Below are 23,828 nucleotides of genomic sequence, written 5' to 3' on the forward strand. Positions count from 1 at the left end.
CATTGATCTTGTAAGCCATTTCGGTATATACATAATTTACCACGATGGAGTATTAGGCTTTCAAATTGAAATTGAATCCAAAGTACTAAGACATTCTTTAAAGGTTTCTTTGCAGTTGTATGCTTTAGAAATGTTATTTATAAATGATATAAGCATATGGATAGGCATGAGTAGTGGTGAAGTTGTGGGGTTTGTGACCTTTAAAAAAAAAAAAAAATCCTTCCAACGTTACTTTGAAGAACCTCAAGGAGAAAACAAGGACCTCCAAATTAAAACCGTGAAGATCACACAGCACATCACTTTCTGATCCATTCTTTCCTCTTTTTCCCCCCCAGTAAACACCCCTCACTTCCTGCATATAAAGGGCATGGAGGTCAATGCTGGGCAAACAGCTACTTTCCAGTGTTCAGCCAACGGACAGCCCAAAGACAGCTACAGGCTCTGGTTACAGGTAACACGCTTGACTATTGCCCTGGCCATATTGCCTTTTGTTGATTTAAATTTTAATGGAAACTAAAACAAAAACTTTATTTTTAGTATGTAATAAAAAAAGTATGTAAAATCTGCTTTGATATTGTTATATGTAAGCTTGCTGGTAATGTGTTATAGTTAGTACAATATTTTTGGCATTTGTAAATATCATTTGTTTGGTAAATGGATGTGTATATTTAGATATTTGAAGCAATGAAGACATGGATATGGAAACTAATGCAATAGCCCTTTCCAAATAATTTCAAAGAAACTACAAAATTATATTCCAAAAGTCTACCAGAAGCCATAATAGTAGTACAGTATTTCATGTATCACATTTTTCAATTTGTCAGTTTTTTGTTAAGTATATGGTAAACTACAAAGCGGTATGTAATTCAATATGTTAACGTAACAATGATTCCAGGAAGAAACACAGTGACGTCGTACACTTTGTTTTCAAGTGTGTTCTGGGAGGATACAGGGTATAAACATTCAAGTGCTACATCACAGACACACAGACAGACACACACACACAGAGACACACACACATAGACGCACGCACGCACACACATATATATAAACATTCAATTGGTACATCACAGACACACAGACAGACACACATACAGAGACACATACAGACACACATGTACAATAGGTACCATATTAATATTTTGTTCTTGTAATAAATTTAAGGAATGCAACCAAGTACTATGCTGGTTGCAGATTACATTACTGGTATTTATTGAGACATAGTTCTGGTTCACTTAATTAGACCTTGTACAGAGAAAACTAATGGTAAGTTCGGTGGACTGAGCCTTAGCTTCGTCTAATAAGCAAACTGTCAAAACTGTGATCAGCATACGCATATGTTTAAAAAGGTCATTGGTTTGATAGTTTGTCATTTTAGCAAACATGTCCTCATTAGCTGCTGCGATAAAACACACACATTAACTTTACATAAATCCCTTGACGGCACAAATGCAGAAATATTTACAATTAACAAATGTTTCCCATCTGCTGTGGGCAATGCAGGTTATATTCAGGGATGGAAAACACATTTAAACAGTTCTTCCTTTTGTTATTATGATCTTACTGTACTACAGTATAGCAAATAAAAAAAAAAAAACACATCCCTGACAGTTGTAGATACAAACCATATTCTTTGTAAATCATCTGTCATCGTCTGCTAAATTCTAATAGCTGATATTTATCTTAGTTTGTCAAAGTGTCAGTGGCATATTGAACTGAATAAATTATCATACAATATGTTGATACACAGCTTTGTATTGCTGTGAAAAAACAAAAAAAGTTCTTGACAGTGGAAATGTACTTTTGTTATAAATGTCAACCCTTGATTTTGGATAATGTGGTCTTAAGAAACAGGTGGTTAACTGCATTACTGTCACCTTTTTACACTGAGAGGCTTCCTTAAACTGCATTGTTTAAAAGCAACACTGTAAGGGAGAGTTGAGAATGGATGTGGGACAGTATCTGAGCATCAATAGACGACAACATAGGATGCAGCCTGGCTGTGTTTGTCAGGTGATACAAAGAAATACAGGAACTTAGTGCATTCATTGATGAGTTTAAATCCTCTTAAACTCGCAGTCCCAGACCATTGATGTAGGGAAACCAAGCAACACTGGTCTCATCTAATGAGCCCCATCTTGTTTTTATTAAATCAGATTCTGAATACTGTTAAACTGATTTTACATACTCTGTTGTTTTATAGGGAATGGCTGGGGAGGAAGCTCCAATGAAGGACATCAAGCCATTGAACACACGTCGTTTCCTAGCTACATTTAATGTAGTGAACACAACTAAGCAAGACACAGGGAGCTATCGCTGTTTAGTTCACTCAGAAAAAGGAGTTGGATTGTCTAATTATGGTGAACTGGTTGTAAGACGTAAGTGCAACTCTTTAATCCATAATGCTACAGGAAGGTTTCACCTTGCCAGGAAGTTACAGAAACCTGCAAGAATCCAAAACTGAGAAATGACATTTGAGTATGCCCAAGTAGGTTTAGATAGAAAAAATATAATTACTTTTTCAGTGTAGAACCTTACACACTATGATCAGTATTTATTTCTATCTGTCACTTTTTTTTCTTGTGTTAAAAATTGCTGGATACAATTTGCCACCAGAAGAGGAAGAGTAGTTTCGGAATCCACAACAATATATTATTATTTAATTTAATTTTTTTTAGCAGACGCCCTTATCCAGAGCGACCTACAATTGTTACAAGATATCACATTATACATATATCACATTATTTTTACATACAATTACCCATTTATACAGTTGGGTTTTTACTGGAGCAATCTAGGTAAAGTACCTTGCTCAAGGGTACAACAGCAGTGCCCCACCGGGGATTGAACCCACGACCCTCCGGTCAAGAGTCCAGAGCCCTAACCACTACTCCACACTGCTGCGAGAGCTGCCTAGATAAAACCATAAATATAAGGGTTTCCAAAAAGTGGAAGCAAACTTAGTTCGACGTTCACTCGAGTATTGAAGGGTAGTGCCTTTTGACTTTTAAGATGACCGTATATTCAAGCTTAAACATCTTAAAGCCTGTTGTATTTTGAATCAAATACTAAATTAGGCTTTTCTTGATTGATCAATCTTGTTACCATTTTAATCTTAACAGCTCTCTAAGCATCCTGTATAATACTTTTTTTATTGTAGCATCTAATTACAATTTTACTCAAGTAACCAGAAAGTCACAACATTTGCAGAGGGTGCATTGACTTAGGGAACGGTACAAGGTTAGAATCCAATTATTTTTTAATGGTGTGTTGAAGTAATTATGTTAATTTCAATGGCATGTGCTGCTGTTTTCATTAGGCTGCCTGCAGGACAAAGAGTGTGACCTCAACCTTTCATTGAAAATAATGTGTACATAAATCCGTCACACAGCCTTCATTTTATTGCTGTTGTACGAAGAGGCCAGTTTGGTCCTACGGTTAATATTTGACGTGCAGGTAACAGTGAGGGGTAATAAATACATAACTCATTGATAGGCAAAACAGTAGTTGATTCTCTTTGTCCTTTTGAGTTAGTTATGATGACACAAGCTGCATCCCTCGTGTTATTAATCTTCTGCATTGCATGTAAACTGTATTCTCCCTCCTTTGCCTAAAAAAAAAAATCTTTAAGTGATGCTTGTTGTAGGTCCAAAAAAAAAAATCCAGTTTTAGATTCAGTAATATGTTTTTTACTGAGCTAAACCAAAACTTGCAGCCCCCTCCCTTTGTTATGCAGAGGTACAGTATTAACCCAAAGCTACTTAAGAATTATGTATTATGCATTCTCTACTGGGAATGCATTTTTCCGCCAAAGGGAGTCTAGTCAACCACCTGTATGCATGTACTTATTGTACACTTTTATGTGCACACACATCCAATCCAATTGTGATAAAACTTGGTTAGGACATTCTTTAGCACACATTATTGAGAGGAACATGATCTTGGATACATGGAGGAACTTGTCTGTCCATCCGCCAACAATCTTGATGTCCCTCATAAATGCGTATCTTAGTAAAAGCACAGCAAAGTGTAATAAAGCACAGGGAAGCTTTGGAAAGCCCTGAGAAGTGTGATAAAGCATATTGAAAAAAATAAAAAAAAATAAAAGATGGTAAATGATTGGCATAACCACAGGAAAAGCACTTACATTTTACATGATGAGCTGATACATGCTGCCGCTCAACAAATTCCTCATTAATGTTTGTAATATTGGCTGTTGTTCAAGTCCTTACAACAAATGCTCCCAGAGATACAGCAACAACCAACACATCAATCACTGACTACTTTTAGCAACTGGTTACTTATTTGACTGCTGCAGGTGGGCACATTGTTTTGTACCCTACGGCATACACAGACCATCTACTTGGCCCATCCTACCCCTTTGGCACCAGTGCATGGACCCACTGGAAGGGTACATCAGAATCTTTGACTTTGTAAGGTGACTGTGGATCGAACTAATCACACAGTTTATTCCATTAATACATCTGACAATCAGTGAGGCCGGATGCTACAGGTGCAGGGTACTTTCCAGCTGTCTCACCTGCCAAGCCTACTGTTGATTTACCAATATTGCCAAGCAGCTGTACAGTACTGATACCCTAAGCCTAGGGTTTCACACTACTGTGATTTGTATTAAGGTCTGTCAGTTACTATAAAACTATGGCCAAACGTTTTGCATCACCCTATGGAATTAACTAATTTTGCTTCATAAAGTCGAATGAAACCTGCTGAATAAGGTTACGTTAACATATTGAATTACATACCACTTTGTAGTTTTCCATATACTTAACGAAATGGAAAAATGTGACATTTCGAAATCTAACTTGAAATACTGTACTACTATTATGGCTTCCGGTAGACTTTTGCAATATCATTTTGTAGTTTCTTTGATTACTCAATCCTAAATTTCTAGGTGGTGCAAAACTTTTGGCCACAGCTGTATACAGTCACTCAAATGCACACAATCAGTTTGCATTATTTATTTATTTAAGAATTTTTTATAGCACCACTCGCCACCATGCATCGGAGCGCTGTACAAAACTTTAAAAACTCAGACCAATAATACAATTAAAAAGAAAACATCATACTAGAAATAAAACACAAAAATAAAATACATCTCATTGTTACACGATTGTCCAGTCATAAGTTAGCTATAAGCTATAGTTCTCTTAGCTTATTCAAATGCTCTTTTAAATAGCAAGGTTTTGAGTTGGTTCCTAAATTTCAAGAGGCTAGAGGAGATTCTAATTTCTACAGGCAACAAGTTCCATAAAAACGCTGCTCTAGCCTCGAAGGTACGGCCTCCAAAATTAACTCCAGAAAATCTAGGAGGTGAAATACAGAAAGAACCGGTTGAGCGCAGCACCCTTGTAGTATTTCTGACATTAAGAACAGCTTTAAGATAGTCACGACCTATTCCATTTAGGGCTTTATATACCATACAAAGGATTTTGAAATCTATTCTCTCTTGGACAGGGAGCCAATGCAGTTCTCTCAAAACTGAAGTAATATGGGAACACAGCGTAGTCCCAGTTACAAGGCGAGCTGCCATATTTTGTATTCTCTGAAGTCTATTCAGCTGACAAGCTGGAAGGCCTGACCTAAAGAGAGTTACAATAATCCAGTCTGGGGTTCATAAGAGTTTGCACCACTGTCCGAAAGAGACTTTCTGGCAAAAATGGTTTATAACTTCTAGATTGCGTAAAAGAAAAGTGGCCGAACTATTAATTTGGAGAATAAAAGAAAGATTATTATCTATAGTAAAACCCAAATTTCTAGCTTTTATTTACTACAGTTGGTATGGTTCCATTTATGTATGGAGGGATAAAACTGTTACCCAGCTTCTTGAGAGTAGTAGTCGAACCCACCACCAAAACCTCAGTCTTTGAAGGATTTAATTTCAGCCAGTTCCTATTAAGCCAAGTGTCCACCTCTTTCAGGCAGAACTCCAATCTGGCCTTCCTCTCCCCAACATCTCCTGAGACACTCACATAAAGCTGTGTGTCATCAGCATACCGGTGGTACTGCAGTCCACATGCCTCAATGATCTCTCCTAAGGGCTATATATATAGATTAAATAAAATGGGGGAAAGAGTAGACCCCTGGGGCGTTCCATACTTGACAGACAACACTAATGATACTTCAGACCCCACTGACAGCCTGCTGGTACGGTTAGTAAGAAAGGAGTTAAGTAATGATTACGCAGGACCAGAGATACCAAAGCGGTTTTCCAGACGATCAAGTAGGATGCCATGATAGATCAAGAAGCATGAGAACAGCAGCCCCACCACCATCTGTGATCTTCAGCAGGTCACCAACAACACACAGCAAGTTTGTCTCAGTCCCATGAAAGGGAAAGAACATGGACTGAAAGTGACCTAACAAGTTAAAGGAGGACAGATAGTCTTGAAGCTGGAACCCCATCACACGCTCAAGAACTTTAGCAATAAAAGGTAGATGTAAGATAGGGCAAAGGTTAGAGAATTCCAATTTATTAAGTCCAGGCTTTTTTACAGCAGGGGATATCAATGCATTCTTGAATGGAGTTGGAAATAATCCTTCCAAAATGGACTTGTTAATTAAATCCGTCATAATTGGGAGCAACACAGATTTAGCTGCTTTTATTAAAGTGGCGGGACAAGAATCGAGATCACAGTGTGAAGGGTTGGTGGCAGCTAAAAAAGGCTCCAACGAAGCAGTTAATAGAGACCAGTTTAGCAGACCATTTTTAGATTTAAGATTCTCTGTAATTAACGGGCCCGACATGTCAGCTGATATACTGTCACGAATCTTTACAACCTTCTCTATAAAGAAGTCTTGTATAGATTCACATAATTCTGGATGTTACTCATTGAGACCAAAAGTGTATTTTTGAGTGGGCTCCCAGACAACTGACAGCTAGTTATAACATACAACAGTCTGACTTAATTTTCTCCTTCTGCTTGTTTTAGCAAGTTTCAAACATTTTTTTAAATTGGAAATGTAGCAGAAATACAGTCAATATGCCTATTTGGTACATGGACTTTTCTTGTCATAAAGTGTTAGATGAAACACAGTGGTCTTTCTTACCACATTGTTATATTATGTGCCCTCGGCTACAACTAGAAAACATAGTATTGATTAGGTTTTTCCAAGTGCTTTTGAAGGAACAGATGGTATTCACAGAACAAGTGGCAAAGATGACACAAGAATGAATAGACCCATTGACTTGTCAAGCCATCTGAACAACTTTACATGCTTTCTTTTAAATCTGTCAGGTAGCTAGATTGAAATGTCACTTTATCTCTAGTTAATCCTGGGCCGGGGATGAAACCTGTCGGATTGACCAATTACTGTGACACTGTTGCCTTTTTGTTAAGCAGGAGGTTTCTTATCATCCTCCGAAACTGATTAGAGCAGACAATTAGTTGTTGCTGTGCACTGCATGTCTTTGGGTGAATAAGTATGTTACCTAAAGTCAAATTGTGCAAAGATTAGTCTGAGAAGTTGTCAGAATGTGACACTCAGGTGGCTTAACTAGTTCATAGGAGGTGAAGTTTGATTGTGCACTGTGGAAGCTGGGATTAGAGAGGAGTTTGGGGGCCTTTAAATAAGGGCATAAGAGGGCAGCCATCTGTATACGAAATGACCTAGATGTGTGGGCCTTTGCTTCAGCCACAGCTTCTTAGGAGATGTGTTAACGTGAAAAGGACTTCTCAGTGCGTTACGTTTAAAGGTATTAGTGGGCTATATTTGTTCTTTTAGTTTAATTCTTATACCTTTGATTAGCAGCCAGTGTGATGTACTTCTGCTTTACACGGGGTTCCCCACAATGAGAGCACATACCCACATTTCAGATCTCCATTCACATAGTATCAACAGTGTACAATGCAAAATCATATTTTAAAAATAAATAATATATTGAGAGTCTAAGGTTGCCTTGATTCAGCTACACTGGCTGCTGGAAGTGCAGCAGACTTGGATGGCACAAGCTGAAGGAGAGCCTGCAGCTGAAGCAGCTTGCCTGTCCCATTGGGAGCCGTGTTAAGGATGTGATCAGGAACGTTTCAAAAGGGCTGAAAGCCAACCACAGAGTATAGAGTTTATTAATAAATGTCTATCCTGCATTATTGATATGAAGAAGAAGAAAAGCAAGGTTAAGGAGAGAGAACAGCACAATTATCATATGTGAACATATTGGTTATGATATAGCCCTTAGCAAGCATCATTCTTCTCCACTCATTCATTGTCTCGTGGTGCAGAACCCAGAGAATCATAACATAGAAGCCCATTCATTCTTCAATGGAACCATATGGAATAGCTTATTAAAATCACTTCTGCATAGAAATTACCCTATTAACTACTCCTAACTTGCCTGTGTCAGAATGCCTTGTGTAACAACACTGCTGGAATAAGATTAATCTGTTGAACTAGTTAATTAACTAAATTAACTAGTTAATTTATGATGCCATAAATGACTCACTGTTGTCTATTTGTCCTATTCATATTTATAACATACATATTTTTATTGAACAATGAAGTTAATGTATTACATGTCGCTACTACAGAATTATTTGTTTGTAATAAAAAGAAAACATTGAAATCCTTGGTGATTTTCCTAATTCCACCCAACAATAATATTTTGTCTGGCAATTGATTCACATTGTTTAATAAAACACTACGATTGCAAAAAAAGTACAAACTGCACAGCCAACTTATCAACAAATACAGTTAAAAATCAAGACTGACCTGATAGGAGAGCCTTGTTCAGATACTTGCTTCTATCTGTATATATTCACATTTATTGTGTTTTTACACAAATTATATGTGTTATTAATCTAATCGCTATAATAGTTTGTACTAATTACGCGTATTGTGTGCACTACAGCCTGTTGCTTGTTACATCCCGCTGGGCCTTGCGCCCCGCGTGAAGCCAGCGGCTCGAGTCGCTCCTTCTCAGGGATCCAGCAGCAGAAGTCGGCTGACTTTGTTCTCTCCCCTGAGGCTGCATAGCTCCGACTGGAGCTTATTTAATTTTTCGTTTTTGCTGATTAGCACAGTTTGAGATGGTTGATATTATTTCTGTAATTGTTTAACTACTCTTTTTTGTTGAGAAAGTATTTTCTCTTGTGTGTTTTTCTTTTTTTTTTTTTTTTTTTTTTTTTTACAGATAGGCCTGTCTGCAACGTGGTGCTGAGCAGCACTGCGCAAGACCAAGATGCTCACTTCGGTTGTGTTTGCTTACAATCTCAACCACTGTGTCTTGGTGCTGTTTTGGTGACAGCTTTTTAGCATCACCATTGCGAAGGCTGTTAGTCCTTGTTAACAAGCAGACGTACCTCAGTCTCGTGTTGGTACTGACTGACTGATTTTGCCAGTGGCTTTTACAGATGGGCATCCCTGTATGTTGCCACCCATGATGACTGGTGACAGCGAATCAGTGGACCGGTACCAAACCAGTACCGAGGTCACCGACCCGCTCCATTCCCAAACCGGGACCAAGATTACCGCAATTGTACCAGTACCGTCCTGGTACCAACCCGGTGCTATAGTCACCGAACAGGTACCGAACCGACCCGGGGCCGTACCTGTACCGACCCGGTACCGAACTGACCTGCTTGTACTCAAGTCTGCCTATTAAATTTAGTCGTTGCCAATTATTTTTTATTATTTTCTCCCAGTTTGGAATGGCCAATTATTATTTTGAAGCTCAGCTCACTGCTACCACCCCTGCGCTGACTCGGGAGGGCGAAGATGAACTCACGCTGTCCTCCGAAGCGTGTGCCGTCAGCCAACCGCTTTTTTTCACACTGCGGACTCGCCATGCAGCCACCCAACAGCTACAGCGTCGGAGGACAACGCAGCTCCAGGGCAGCTTACAGGCAAGCCCGCAGGCGCCCGGTCAGACTACAAGGGTCGCTGGTGCGCGGTGAGCCGAGGACACCCTGGCCGACCTAAACCGTACCCCCACTGGATGACGATCGGCCAATTGTGCACCATTTTTGGGATGGTGAGACAGTGAGCCATACATTTGATTGTAAAAAAACGCTCCCATATCACCTTAAACCGTGTGAACTCGGTAATCATGATATAGAAAAATGTTTGCGGTTTCAAAACTGTGGCAGTTTATACCGCGGTTTACCGTAAAACTGGTATACTGTGAAATCCCTACTACAGACTTAATGTTGTGGATCCTCAAAACCCTGGTTTTGGAACTAGAGTGTTAGGGGCGGCTTCTCAGTCGACCATTCCAACACAATATAGGGGTGAAACACTACCGCAGATTTTTCACTCTAGCTACTTTGTTACTGGGGTTCAAAATGGTAACAGACAAGGCAGCCTTCAGCTTAGCGTAGCATTCCAGTCGTTTACAATCTTGCCCTTGCGACTGCTTTGGTACACTCATCCATTCGGTAATGGTTACATTTCATACTTGAAAGGGAACGTTAGGTTATTATCATAACCCTGATTCCCTGAAATAGAAATGTAACCATTAACCTTCAAGATTGCTGCGTCAATGATTGCAGCAGGCTTGAAGAAAAAAATATGAGATCTGTGAGCGCAGTCATTTTGTGCTCTCGGAGGCGGGCCATGACTACGTCACAGGCTCAAAGAGCAGCTTTGCTATACAATATTCAGGATTCAGGTCTTTAGGAGGTAAATACCCATTCAGTATTGGTTACATTTCTATTTCAGGGAACCAGGGTTACGATAATAACCTAACAATTTACCCATTTATGGACAGATGTTATATACCAAATACAAACTTACATCAAAACCATGAACATGCTATTAGATCATAGCATTGGGGTGATTTATAAATCTAATGATAGAAAAAAAAAACATTTTTAACAATTGCATATTTTTAATTAGAATAAATGCCCTTAAGTAGGCACAATCCTGTTAATTTCTGGAATTAAGTGACACTGACACAGTGTTAAGGATTTTTTTTTTTTTTAATAACGTTATGTAACTGTTCAGCAATTGGAGTCTCAAGAGAAATAGAGAAAAGACCTTGAGGTGAGAAGTAATACATTAGTCTATTTTTAATTGTTGTAAGTCTGAAATCTAATTGGTGTAACTTGTAACCTCTATAACCTTGCATCAACTCCTGAGTTTGCTTTGTGAATAGCAGTCTAGCCTGCAGTTCAGTTGCTGTCTACAACTGCTGGATTTACCACCACCCCAACCAATTTACTGATTAGTTATTTCATCGTGTTTATTCATTATGTATCATCAATGTGATGTAATTAAAGTGTATTTAATCTCTTCAATAATATTGTACAAATGAAGATTATTTTTAGGGTGGAGGTATTTGATTGCAGTATATTCTGTTTGCTCTTAATTTCAATGATGGTAGCCCCTGTTAGACGTACCTAGAGTACGTATATGGTTTATATATAGTAATTGAACCACTATTAAGTGAAAATAACTATATATGAACTAGAAATGAAAATAACATAATGAGCATTCTTTTTTGGAATACCTTATTCATGCAAATACCCAGAACTGAATGTTGGAAATGAAGCATGATGGTCAGCCATTAGCTTTAAGCCAGATAAAGGGCAGCAGTGCGGAGTAGTGGTTAGGGCTCTGGACTCTTGACTGGAGGGTTGTGGGTTCAATCCCCAGTGGGGGACACTGCTGTTGTACCCTTGAGCAAGGTACTTTACCTAGATTGCTCCAGTAAAAACCCAACTGTATAAATGGGTAATTGTATGTAAAAATAATGTGATATCTTGTAACAATTGTAAGTCGCCCTGGATAAGGGTGTCTGCTAAGAAATAAATAATAATAATAAACTGTTCACTATACATCATTATTACTAAATTTGACTTCATTACATTGGTTTGTATTCCACTACTAGTGAACAAGCAACCTGTGACGGTTAGCTAAAATGCATGACTGTACATTGGATTGCATCTTAATTCTTTCCAGTAAAGAACAAAAATACTACAAGAGTCCCTGCGTTTTTGTTTTACAGAGCCACCCGTTCCAATTGCCCCACCTCAGCTCACGGCCGTTGGGGCAACGTACCTGTGGATCCAGCTCAATGCGAACTCCATCAACGGAGATGGCCCGATCACACAGAGGGAGGTGGAGTATCGCACCTTGTCTGGGAGCCTGATCGACATCCAGCCAGTAGACAAGAGTACACACAAAATCGGACACCTGGATCCAGATACAGAATATGAAATTAGCGTTCTGCTCACACGGCCTCTGGAAGGTGGCACCGGAGCCCCTGGACCTGCGCTTAGAGCCAGGACAAAATGTGCAGGTGAGTTTCTGATGAGTGAGCATGTGCTCTTTAATCATACAAAGATCACTTAGTTAAATAACATGGTTATAAAAATAAATAAAACAATCTAAAAATATATAATATTAGATGTGGCAGACTTTTATGGGACATTCATTTAGGTATTTGGAAATCGATTTATTTATAGATTTATATTGGGCTATAATCATGCAAGCGGATAGGGAGGGCTATGGATGTAGGTTGTATGTGAACAATAGCACCTCAAACTGCTTCGTTCCTCTTATTTTTCCATCACTGGGTGATGGTAGTTGGAAGAGGGCCAGTTTATACCCAGACATTAGTTTTGAAATGACAGAATTCAGGTTGCTCAGATTTTGTGGACAGAATGCATTCCTACGGAAACAATATTAAAGAAATACATGATCACTTGCCTTATTTGAAAAGGATAACATTGAAAAGGATAAAAGGATTACAATATTAAATGTCTGGTGTGGCTGCTTTCACATAGAGAGGGTCTGCACCCGAGGACTAGAGTCAACAAGCATACAATTATCACAGCAATTAAACAGGTGCAACGTCTCTTCTTTTAAAGGACTGCTGTTAATAATTCTAAGGAATGCCATTAAGGAGAGTAGCATTTTACTCCTACACAACCTAATTACTTTGGCATTAGTTTATCTACATATCACAACCCTTCTAGGTAGTCATTTGCATGTCATATGGCAGCATGCGACCAATAACCAGGAAGCCACCACACTGACAAGTATATGATTTTAAATTGGAATTAATTAAGTCATTTTCAGTTTTTATTTCCTAATGTGCCTTGTGCTTGTTTTCTATTCTGTTCACACTGTGTAATGTGCAGGCTAAAATTGTTGCATAAGTTTAAGCACCATCTACATTAGTTTTATTTTCGATTCACAATGCTTAATTAAAATGTGAATTTAGGATCAGAGGTGGATGGGCACTTGCATCTGTGGTTTAATTAACTTACAATAATATATAGGAAATGAATGGCAAATAATTTGGAGGTTGACAAACTGGATTTCAGTAAAAGTGTCATTTTCTGCTACCAGCTGTAGGGTTTGTCCCGCTTCAACCTTTAAAATTGAATGCAACCCACAGTCTGTGGAAACCTTGAGAACTATGACTAGAGCTACAACAGGGGTTTTAAAATGTTAAAAAAAAAAAAAAGTATTAGCTTGTTTCAGTAACGTAGAACTTAAAGTTCAAGTACTCATAATATTGTTTTTTTGTGATATTACAATTAAGAAATTTATGGATACCTGAAAAAGATGCCTTAAGGGGTTATGAATCGTGGAGTCTTTTTTATTCAGCATTTTTTGTTCAAACACCTGATGTTTACAATTAAAACAAAATTGGAATTTTAAACCGGATCATGCAAAATGCATTAATGTAGTGGGAAACTGGAAAGCAAAAAAACCTCAGAGCTTTTAAAATGGAGAGGAAAGGTTACAAACGTGAGGAGGCCATTCGGCCCATCTTGCACGTTTGGTTGTTAGTATTATTATTTGTTTATTTAGCAGATGCCTTTATCCAAGGTGACTTACAGAGACTAGGGTGTGTGAACTATGCATCAGCTGCAGAGTCACTTACAACTACGTCTCACCCGAAAGACGGAGCACAAGGAGGTTAAGTGACTTGCTCAGGGTCACACAGTGAGTCAGTGGTTATTGATCCTAGAATCTCATCAAGCAGCTTCTTGAAGGATCCCAGGGTGTCAGCTTCAACAACATTACTGGAGAGTTGGTTCCAGACTCCCACAATTCTCTGTGTAAAAAAAAAAAGTGCCTCCTATTTTCTGTTCTGAATGCCCCTTTATCTAATCTCCGTTTGTGACCCCTGGTCCCTGTTTCTTTTTTCAGGTCGAAAAAGTCCCCTGGGTCAACATTGTCAATACCTTTTAGAATTTTGAATGATTGAATCAGATCGCTGCATAGTCTTCTTTGTTTAAGACTGAATTGATTCAATGATTTTACCTGTCTGCATATGATATGCCTTTTAAACCAGGAATAATTCTGGTTGCTGTTCTTTGCACTCTTTCTAGAGCAGCAATATCCCTTTTTGTAGCAAGGTGACCAGAACTGAACACAATATACTAGATGAGATCTTACTAATGCATTGTAAAGTTTAGCATTTCTTCCCTTGATTTATATTCAACACTTTTCACTATATATCCGAGCATTTTGTTGGCCTTTTTTTTATAGCTTTCCCACATTGTCTAGATGAAGACAGCTCTGAGTCAACATAAACTCCTAGATCTTTTTCATAGATTCCTTCTTCAATTTCAGTATTTCCCATATGGTATTTATAATGAACATTTTTATTGCCTACATGCAGTACCTTACACTTTTCTTTATTAAATGTCATTTGCCATGTGTCTGACCAGTTCTGAATACTGTCTAGATCATTTTGAATGGCCTTTGCTGCTGCAACAGTGTTTGCCACTCCTCCTATTTTTGTGTCATCTGCAAATTTAACAAGTTTGCTTACTATACCAGAATCTAAGTTATTTATGTAGATTAGGAGGAGCAGAGGACCTAATACTGATCCCTGTGGTGTGCCACTGGTTACCTTGCTCCATTTTGAGATTTCTCCTCTAATCAGTACTTTAAGTACATTATAATTAGACCTAGGTGTACAAATGACAATTAACAAATATACTGGAGCAAACTTTTTTTTTTGTAACAAATTAGAGATGGCTATTGGACTGAATAAAGTAATAATTAGTAATAGTAGTAATAATTAATTACTACTCCAATCAGGTATGACAGATAAATTACACTGACTGCATAATTATCCCATACGAAAGGTATAGAAGCATACTAATCTTCTGAAAGTAAGCCTCCTAGACTTTAGAACATACACCCCTTTGCCATTCTGTTTTTCTGAAGTGACAGTTTGCTTTTAACCTATACCTCAAAAACAATGACCAGAAGTAGACCCATTAAAGCAGCAGTGCACTTCAAGCAAAAAAAATATAAAGACAGAATGCTGTGAAGGGAGCCCAGAGAAAGGGACTGGAAGTCTAGCTAAAGGGGCCTGAAAAGGCAAGGCTTTTTCATTCTCTGATATTTATAGCAGGGACCTACTGACAGTATAAAACTTTTAATCAAAAGACAACCTAAACCATTTTTATTCACACATTTCTTTTTTAAGCTGTGCAAAAAATGACATCTTGGAAATGAACACAATGTAAAACAATAAAATACAGTTGTGCAGTGTATTGGTTTCTATGGCTGCAGAACCCAACAGAGTTACCATATGCTTTATTTCATTCTCTTGATATTATCCCAAGTTTATAGATGGGAAAGAAACCCATTTAAGTATTTTTAGTAGACTTGTGATGGATGATGTTCGCTGTCTAAAAAACATTCCTGTTGAGTTTTGGCTGAGCCTTGAAAAATTGTGCCTAGCAGAAAAAGTATTAGGCAGGTGACGTACTTTCTCAAGCTGGGGCTCAAGACCACATACGATGGTGACACATACTGTAAAAATCATTCAGTTGGAGGACACAGACAATGATCAGTAAATTCCACAGAGTGTCTGATCCAGGTTGTAACAAATAATGCTGTATCTATCCATAATCATGAAGCATACAATATGTCTACTCTTGTCAACAGTTCAGAGGGGATAACCCAAAGTAGCCTAAACTGGTCATAACAGGTTGTATATGTACTCAGTGGTGTAGTCAAACCGGAAGAGTTGTGCACTGATGAAGCGATCTCTTTTCCATGTGGAAATTGAAATAGTCTTTCTGTACCATGCCATTGAATAGGCATTAGGAACCAGATTCCTTACGCGAGTCTCTCAGTCTCCGATAACCAGCCGGTATTTTTAATTTTTGCAGAGCCAAGTCACACACATCTCCCGATTCCTGCACAACTATACGATGCAGTCAGTCATCCTTGTGATGCAATGAAGAGAACATTAGGAACTTCTATTACAAACTACAGTACTAACGTTTAATAGGGCTAATAATGTTTTTTAGTAAAAATGCTGATGAAGAAGTAGCCAAACTGTGTTTTTTAAAGCAGCCAAAAACCACACTTAATTGTAAGATTCAATTTATATTACAAAAGCATAAATAAGTGCTACAGAATTATTAAAAAAAAACAAAAAAAAAACAGTAATGTTATAAACTATGTGTTTGTCTGCTTTGCTTGTTTTTTTCTCACAATTTACAATACCAGAACCGCTGTTTTTTTTTTTTTTTCTTTATCTGATGAGATCAAATCTAGTAGGTCCAGGAAAAAACATGTATTCAGAATGTTGTGTAAAATCAAATTGTCAAGAACTGTCAGCGGATACATTCTGTAAAAATACATTGAAAAACAATTGTAATTGTACAGTTCTGAAATTGGTGAGGAATAGAAAACAGCAGTGTCTGTGTGATTCGTAATTTTATTGGATGCACAGCTCCAGAACAAAGACGGGGAGGATGTGATATACTATACTATACAGGATGCTGCGGTGATTGAAGTTCTGCGCTGGTGACAACCTCATAATTAAAGCAATAGAAAAAGAAAATGCACAATAAAAATAACTAAATCATCAAAGACAGTATTTACCTGCAAGATGCTTTCAAAACAAGACAAATTTGGCTGAAAAACTGCCAATCTGGCAACACTGACTGGGGAGTAGCCTATAAAAGTCGCATGCGAAACGCATGCATTACCTATATGTTACCTCAAGCTCAATGAACAAATAAAACGGGAACTTGTATCATTTTTGTTTAAGACATCTATATTTTGTTGGTGTTCCGGTACTTTTGGATTAAAGTAATGTATTTAAAGGACAGAAAATCACTACTATACCGCTAATCTGGAGAAGTCCAGCCTGAGCAGCTAATGACTAGTTATCTTAATTTGTTAATGGATTATAGTATGTTTCATACCAAAATTGCAAAAGGTAACAATATAACAATACAGAAATAATACCAGTCTGCTTGTAGGAGAATTACATGACAAATTGCAGATATAGTAAATGAAAACAAGTCTGTACATTAAGAAATATATTGCTTTACTCTCTATGAAGTATTCACGTACAAGCAAATTAACAGCCTAACATGTATTACTGCAAAGGTGAGCCAAAAGGGCAATGGAAGTAATGTAATTTTACTATTTCCTGGTTGCAACAGCTACAGGACCTGCATTTTAAGCCGGGGACACACTGCCCGATGCGATCAATAGCGACGCGATTTTTCAGTCGCATCGGGCAGCGTTATGCTTTGCGATGCAATTTTACAGGATTGGCCGATTGATATCAGTCGGCTGTAGTTTGCTAACCGCTGCAACCTGTACAACCTGTACAAACAACATGGCTTTGAAAAGAAAACTCGGAATAGAAACGTCGTCAGGCAATGGAGAGTGCTCTACATCACAATGATGAACAGCTGGATGTACATAATGTTAGATGTTTACGTTTGAGAGACTTTAGTTTAACAGTTGTTTAAATTTACAGTTGCAACGGATTTACAATTCCCTTTCAGTTCGAAGACGACCGCCTGTCGAGTTCACAGATATAAATGTTTATATTGTTCTTCTGCACTGGATACTGCAGACAAATTACAATGATTACCACAGACTAGCAGGTTGTATCATCAATAACTGACATTCAACAGACAAGATCATGACTGACCTAATAATCCTCTCTCTTTCTCCTAAGGAAAGACACGGCATTATATAATCCCCAGCCCCGCCTACTCCTAACATGATTAATTATTCAATAAACATTTACACCTGAAATGATTTTATACAAAAATACTCTTCAACATTTATACTTTTACAAGAAAGCATTCCTATATTTTATGTTAAACATGCTTGTTCTCATTTATACGTATTTGTTTAACCTGCATACATACTGTCTTGTTTACAAACGATTGTTAAACTGTTATATTGCTTACTTATTATCATCATTGTCATTATTCTTTAATAATTAACTATTAAGTAAAGACTGAAAATTAGCATTATTCCTTCTAGTGGAAGATTACTGAACATACAGCAATAACAAAACACATTTGTTCCACATGTATAGCTACGGTAACTTCCTTAATGGAAGCTCCCTAATTTAATTACAGCAATACACCGTCATATATCATACACACTCGATCAGCAGCATGCATAATACCTAATAAACCCACGGCTCTATCACCAGTAGAATAACAATCACAATAACAGGCAATTCAATACTACAGTGAGGGTCTGACCCTCACGGGATATGCCTGCTTCTCAGATATTCGCTAAGCATTTTATATCAAAGCTGCCGATAGGCGGCTCCCGAGTGGCACATCCGGTAAAGGTGCTCTGCGTGGAGTGCAGGATGTACCCGATAGCCTGGACGTCGCCGGTTCGAGTCCAGGCTATTCCACAGCCAACCGTGGACGGGAGCTCCCAGGGGGCGGCACACAATTGGCCGAGCGTCGCCCCAGGGGGGGGAGGGTTTAGGTCGACCAGGGTGTCCACGGCTCACCGCGCACGAGCGACCCCTGTAGTCTGGCAGGGCACCTGCAGGATTGCCTGAGAGCTGCGTTGTCCTCCGAACGCTGTAGCTCTTGGATGGCTGCATGGTGAGTCTGCAGTGCGAAAAAAAGCGGTCGACTGATGGCACACGCTTCGGAGGACAATGTGTGTTCATCTTCACCGCTCCCGAGTCAGCGCAGGGGTGGTAGCAGTGAGCTGAGCCTAAAAATAATTGGCCATTCCAAATTGGGAGACAATAATAAAAATAATTGGCAACGACTAAAAAAAAAAAAAGCTGCCGATAGGCCCCTCCGCGGAGTGACGTCGTCAGTCCCGCCTCATCGAGGTAATAAATAGTCACTGCGCGGAGACGACAGTTTTTTTTGACAGAGACGACAGAGCTCCTTCTATTGAGTTTTTCTGGAGTTCCCTTGCAATTATTTGCTGGAAGTAGGCTTGCCACTTCCCCGGAATCAGAAACTTGGCAACTGAAGGCTGAGCTAACGCTACGCTTTCTATAACTTTCCTCTGATTTTTGTAGCTGTAAAAAAAAAAAGAGCGAGAAGGGAGAACATGACCCTCCAGCAAGTCCAGCCCCGCTCTGCCGCCACTGTCGACTCGAGGGCTCTGGGTGACCTTGGCACACCCACCCGTGGTGCGCAGCCTAGTGTCCCTACAGGCGGACAGTTACTATTGTTTTTTGATCACTACTCTCAGTAAAAAAATCCTCACACTCCAGTTTACTGTCGAGTGCTGCCTGTGTGTACTGCTGCCTTGCGGTTATTAAATAAATAATAACAACCGCGTGCTTCCTTCATTAGGCCTGATCTGGCCTATTGTTGAGTAAGACACGCACATTGCTCCACTCACCCATAAAGCGGTGAGTAGGTAAAAAAACAAAAGTGTTTTTTCTTTGTGCACTAAAGCCTCTGTGCCTCGGCACCCTTGGTGTTCAAGCGCTTCCCGACATCGATGACTTCGTGTCTTGGTGCTCCATAGCCTCGGTGCCTCGGTGCTTCGGCATCCTCGGTGCCTCGAGAGCTACACGTCTCGCCGCTTCGACGCCTCGAGGCCCATTGAGCCCTGTGCAGCGGCGCCTTCGGTTCCACGCTGCCCCAGAGCCTCGATACCTCGGTGTCTCGACACCCTCGGTGCCTCGAGGACTCGGCTCTTCGATGCCCATTAGCAATGTATATACACTGAAGACACGGAAGGAGTCAGAATGTCTATTGCACCGTTGCATTTTTTTTTTTTTTACTAAGCTGTAAATTAAAAAAAGGAAATTTAAATATAGGTCTACTTTATTTGAAGGATAGTCACGTGTATGTAAAATAGAGGACAGCAAAGCATCGAAAATAAATTAAATTGCAGCTGCTAAAGAAATGGCCTCTGCTGTTTGATATTTTTTTGTGAAATGCCTAAATGATCCAAACACAGTGGAATGCAAACTGTACAAGTGGCTCTTAACATATGAAGGCACAACCAATTTCTGCAGTACTTGATGTAAGTTCACATTAATATTATTATTGTTATTGACTGGGACAAATTGTTGTGCACCTATTTCTTACCTGAACATTAGGTGAATCCTAGAACACTTTGCTGCCTCTTTAGACAGCTTTTCTTCGTTCTTTGTTTTTAAACGTTTTTGAGTTGGCATGGAGCTCACAGACGGAAGAATCACACACTGACACTTGCCAGTGAAAATTCCTGGAGGTGCGGTCATGTTGAGCTCAGCAGTCTTTCTCGTGGCTTAGTGCTGGGAGGTGCACAGTAAAAAAAATGGCAACAATAACACATTATGATAAGGAGTCACTTTCTCGCAGGACAAGATTAGACATACAGTACAACTTAATTGTTACAAACACCTTGAGCTTTCAATGGTTTTAATAAATGTGTACACCTGTTATCTACACTCTCAAAGAGAAGTTTAATACAAGCATACAGCACAGTAATGCAATACTCATATTGTTAGGATTCTAAAGTCTTTAAAACAGTACTATACATGGAAAAAGGCTAAATTGAAGTTACCACTGAAATTGCAAAAAATTTAGCAAAAACGATTTAAACGTCCAGGAAAACCTGGGTTAATGTTGTGCTTGTTTTTAAACAAAATGCATCCGTGCAGCTTGCTCAGTCATTCAGCCTCCTTTGGCTTGAATAAAAAATAGTGCTTTGTTAAAACTAAAATGTTCCCAGTAAAATTTCCCATACTTGCTTTGAAATCTGCTTCACCTTTCTGAATACTTTTGTTGGTACAGTAATTTTGACTTCTCTGTGACCAGCATGCCGCTTATGTAGGAGCGCCTATCTGGTTGCATTGCACTCATGGTTGAGTGATTGCGTACTTCTGGTTGAAAGTGGGGGTTTGGTAGACCGGTCAGGTCGTAGGTTAGGTGTTTGTAACTCTGGGGTTCTACTGTAATTCAATTGAATTGTGACAGAACAGGCCAGTTGACACTGAGCAAGTTTGTGAGTGGTTTGTAGATCAGATGTGCTGGTGCTGACGGACACCGGCAGCAATGATGGGCGGGCTTACAGGCAACTTTTGCTGTAATTATTCTTCTTATTTATTTATTTTTTTTAATTTGAGAGGCATTGTGGCTAGTGGCTTGGGTACTGCGGCAATTGCCGTCGGTGACGTCGGATATTTCGCGCCCTGGTAATGTGTCGTTTCAACTACAGAAATGGACTACCAGATACTGCCAGATACTCTGCTACTCGGAGAGTTAAAGTCAAGCACAAATTCAGGGCGTGTTGACTCCAGCAGGGGCGAAAATACAGGCAATATCAAAGTTGAACAAAAAAATCTTCGAAGATGGTTTACAAAACAAGATATTACGTTCATGCTTAGCTCCAGTATTCTGTAGGAAGTCCTGTGGGGGATTCAAAATTGTTCTATTTTTTTTTTTTTTTATATTATTATTGATAATTCAAACACATTTATTAGCCATGTGGTACAGATACCTATATTTAGAAAATTATTCAGTAACATCAGCCAATCAGCTTCCAGCTCTAGCGAGCTTTTATCAGACAATAGATGCCTGCTGAAACATCACAGCGTCAACTGTGAATCAAAGTTAAAATCAATCCGCACACGTGCCTGCTTTTTTATTTTGACATACTATATTGAAAGCTCAGTTCACATTTGTTGGACAGCAAATAGTAAACAAAGACAAAATTGGTCTATTTAATTATCCACCAAAACCAGCCAATCAATACTTTTCACTAACGAAAGCAACAAATCCTGTACCCACAAATGTCGAATCAGCCAATTACAGCCTGTCAGCTCAATTGGAGCTCAGCATGTGTCAACAACAACAAACTGAGACACGGACAGTTCAGTAACATTGCTCCATTCAGATATCTCACCGTCCAGATAATCTATAAGAAACTAGTAAAAAAAAAAAAAAAAAAAATTCTAATAGCGATTGTGCCATCTCAATGAATGCTCTACCGTGTGTATTCAGAACACTAACAAACAGCAAAACCCCTGGCTTCTTTTGACCAATGTTGTTTATGCCATGTTGCCGTCCACCGCCCCTAGAAATATAGCAATTCCCTCATCTTTCCTTCCACCTACAGCACTGCTTGGCCTTAAAACAGGTGTTTGTCAATGTGCCAGAGGATTTGTGCCAAGACTTGCTCTTCCCTCCCACCAAAAATGCAACTCTCAGATCCTGGTACATTGCAGCAACTGGGCACTCAAGTACAGCACAGCACTTCAGCTTTTACCATTCTAGATTCTATTTAGAAACCTTCCATTAAGTCAACATGTGTATATCCGTAGACTCAGTTGACTTCTCACTTAAATCCCTTCATAATTGTTCATAGTTTTTATTGTAAATTGATTTTTATTGTTTTTTAATATGAAGATGAAGAATGTAATTGCAAGGTTATTATTTTTGTTTACTGCATGTACCATCTATTAATAGTTGGTGCAGTCATTAATAATATATTAGGATTTTGCATGGTGCAACCTTATATTGTTTTAATTTGAGAATGTTAATTACCAAGCAGTAATAGCTATTAGCAGTCAGTGCTTTGTTCTTTGACACAATACATGGTACCAGTATAAGGGTAGAATCAATGGTTTATATTCACATGAAAGATACTGTAACACCCATTTACTTTATTAGAATACAGCCAGTGCCCATTCAACTGGAGATAACTGATGTAAAACGAGTGTGTTTGCCCATGCAAATGACAGGCATGTTTCTTTTTGCATGACTGTGGCGGAGTGTCCCGTCCCTTTGTTTATTTATTTATTTATTATTATTTGTTTATTACGGCGAAAGCCGATTTTGTTATTTGTATTTATATTTTAAAAACCTTGTGAGGATGCGTGGCTGATCAGCTACTGATTATTTAACTAGCTGACAGTCACGCATCCTTACTAAACTCGTGCAGACTGTGGCCGAGGGGTAATAAGATAATTAACAGCTAGTTAACCCGTCGGCCAGAGTATAAGAACCTGCAGCTGTCCGTGCTGGGGAGAGCGTGTACAGAGGAGTGTACGAGAGAGCGAGGAGAGAGCGAAAACTGAACTTAAAAATAACTGCTAAGCGTGCTGGTTTACACCAGCACGATACTTATTTGTTTATTTGTTTGGCCAACGCGCCTTTTTGTTTGTTGTTTTGTTGTCTGTTTAAATCTTTTGTTTATTATTTAATAAATACGCTGAGCGCCGTAGCGTTCAGCTTCACCAGCCCATCCATTGTTTTGTTTCTGGTACTTCCTGGTCCGTGACGTTACCACACACGCCACTCAACAGCTGCTCGACCACAATGACCCATAACATTGTAAATAGTGCAGAAATAAACAAAGTACACCAATGCTAAAAACACATGGAACGACCATTTATTAAGCAGTAAGGAGAGCTTGTATGAGTTTGCACTCCAACCCTGCACCTACTATTGATATCTCATAAAGCATTTAAGCTGGCAACTTCAAATGTTCAGTTTTATTGAAACTCTTCAGGCAAAATATAATGCTTTGACCTGTAACCGAAGATGTCTGCTATATTGGGGTCACGTGACTTTTTGTCGTCCAGATGATGAAGACCATTTTTGTATTCTATGATTCTGTAGGTCAAGTTCAATTGTGGATGACGT

The 23,828-nt window shown here is 38.9% G+C and overlaps 1 protein-coding gene across 8 annotated transcripts in view; it reads left to right on the top strand.

Annotated features, from left to right (window-relative positions):
- The window catches only part of LOC117394169 (receptor-type tyrosine-protein phosphatase mu-like), a 296,513-nt gene that overhangs the window by 121,802 nt on the left and 150,883 nt on the right, over positions 1–23,828 (top strand). For all 8 annotated transcript variants that reach the window (XM_059015556.1, XM_059015565.1, XM_059015574.1 and 5 more), the window contains exons 5-7: positions 336–451; positions 2,204–2,378; positions 11,963–12,256. In XM_059015556.1, the coding sequence (XP_058871539.1) occupies positions 336–451; positions 2,204–2,378; positions 11,963–12,256 (585 nt within the window). The remainder of the gene's footprint in view (positions 1–335; positions 452–2,203; positions 2,379–11,962; positions 12,257–23,828) is intronic.

Source organism: Acipenser ruthenus, chromosome 3, assembly GCF_902713425.1.
Source record: "Acipenser ruthenus chromosome 3, fAciRut3.2 maternal haplotype, whole genome shotgun sequence".
Taxonomy (NCBI): Eukaryota; Metazoa; Chordata; class Actinopteri; order Acipenseriformes; family Acipenseridae; genus Acipenser; species Acipenser ruthenus.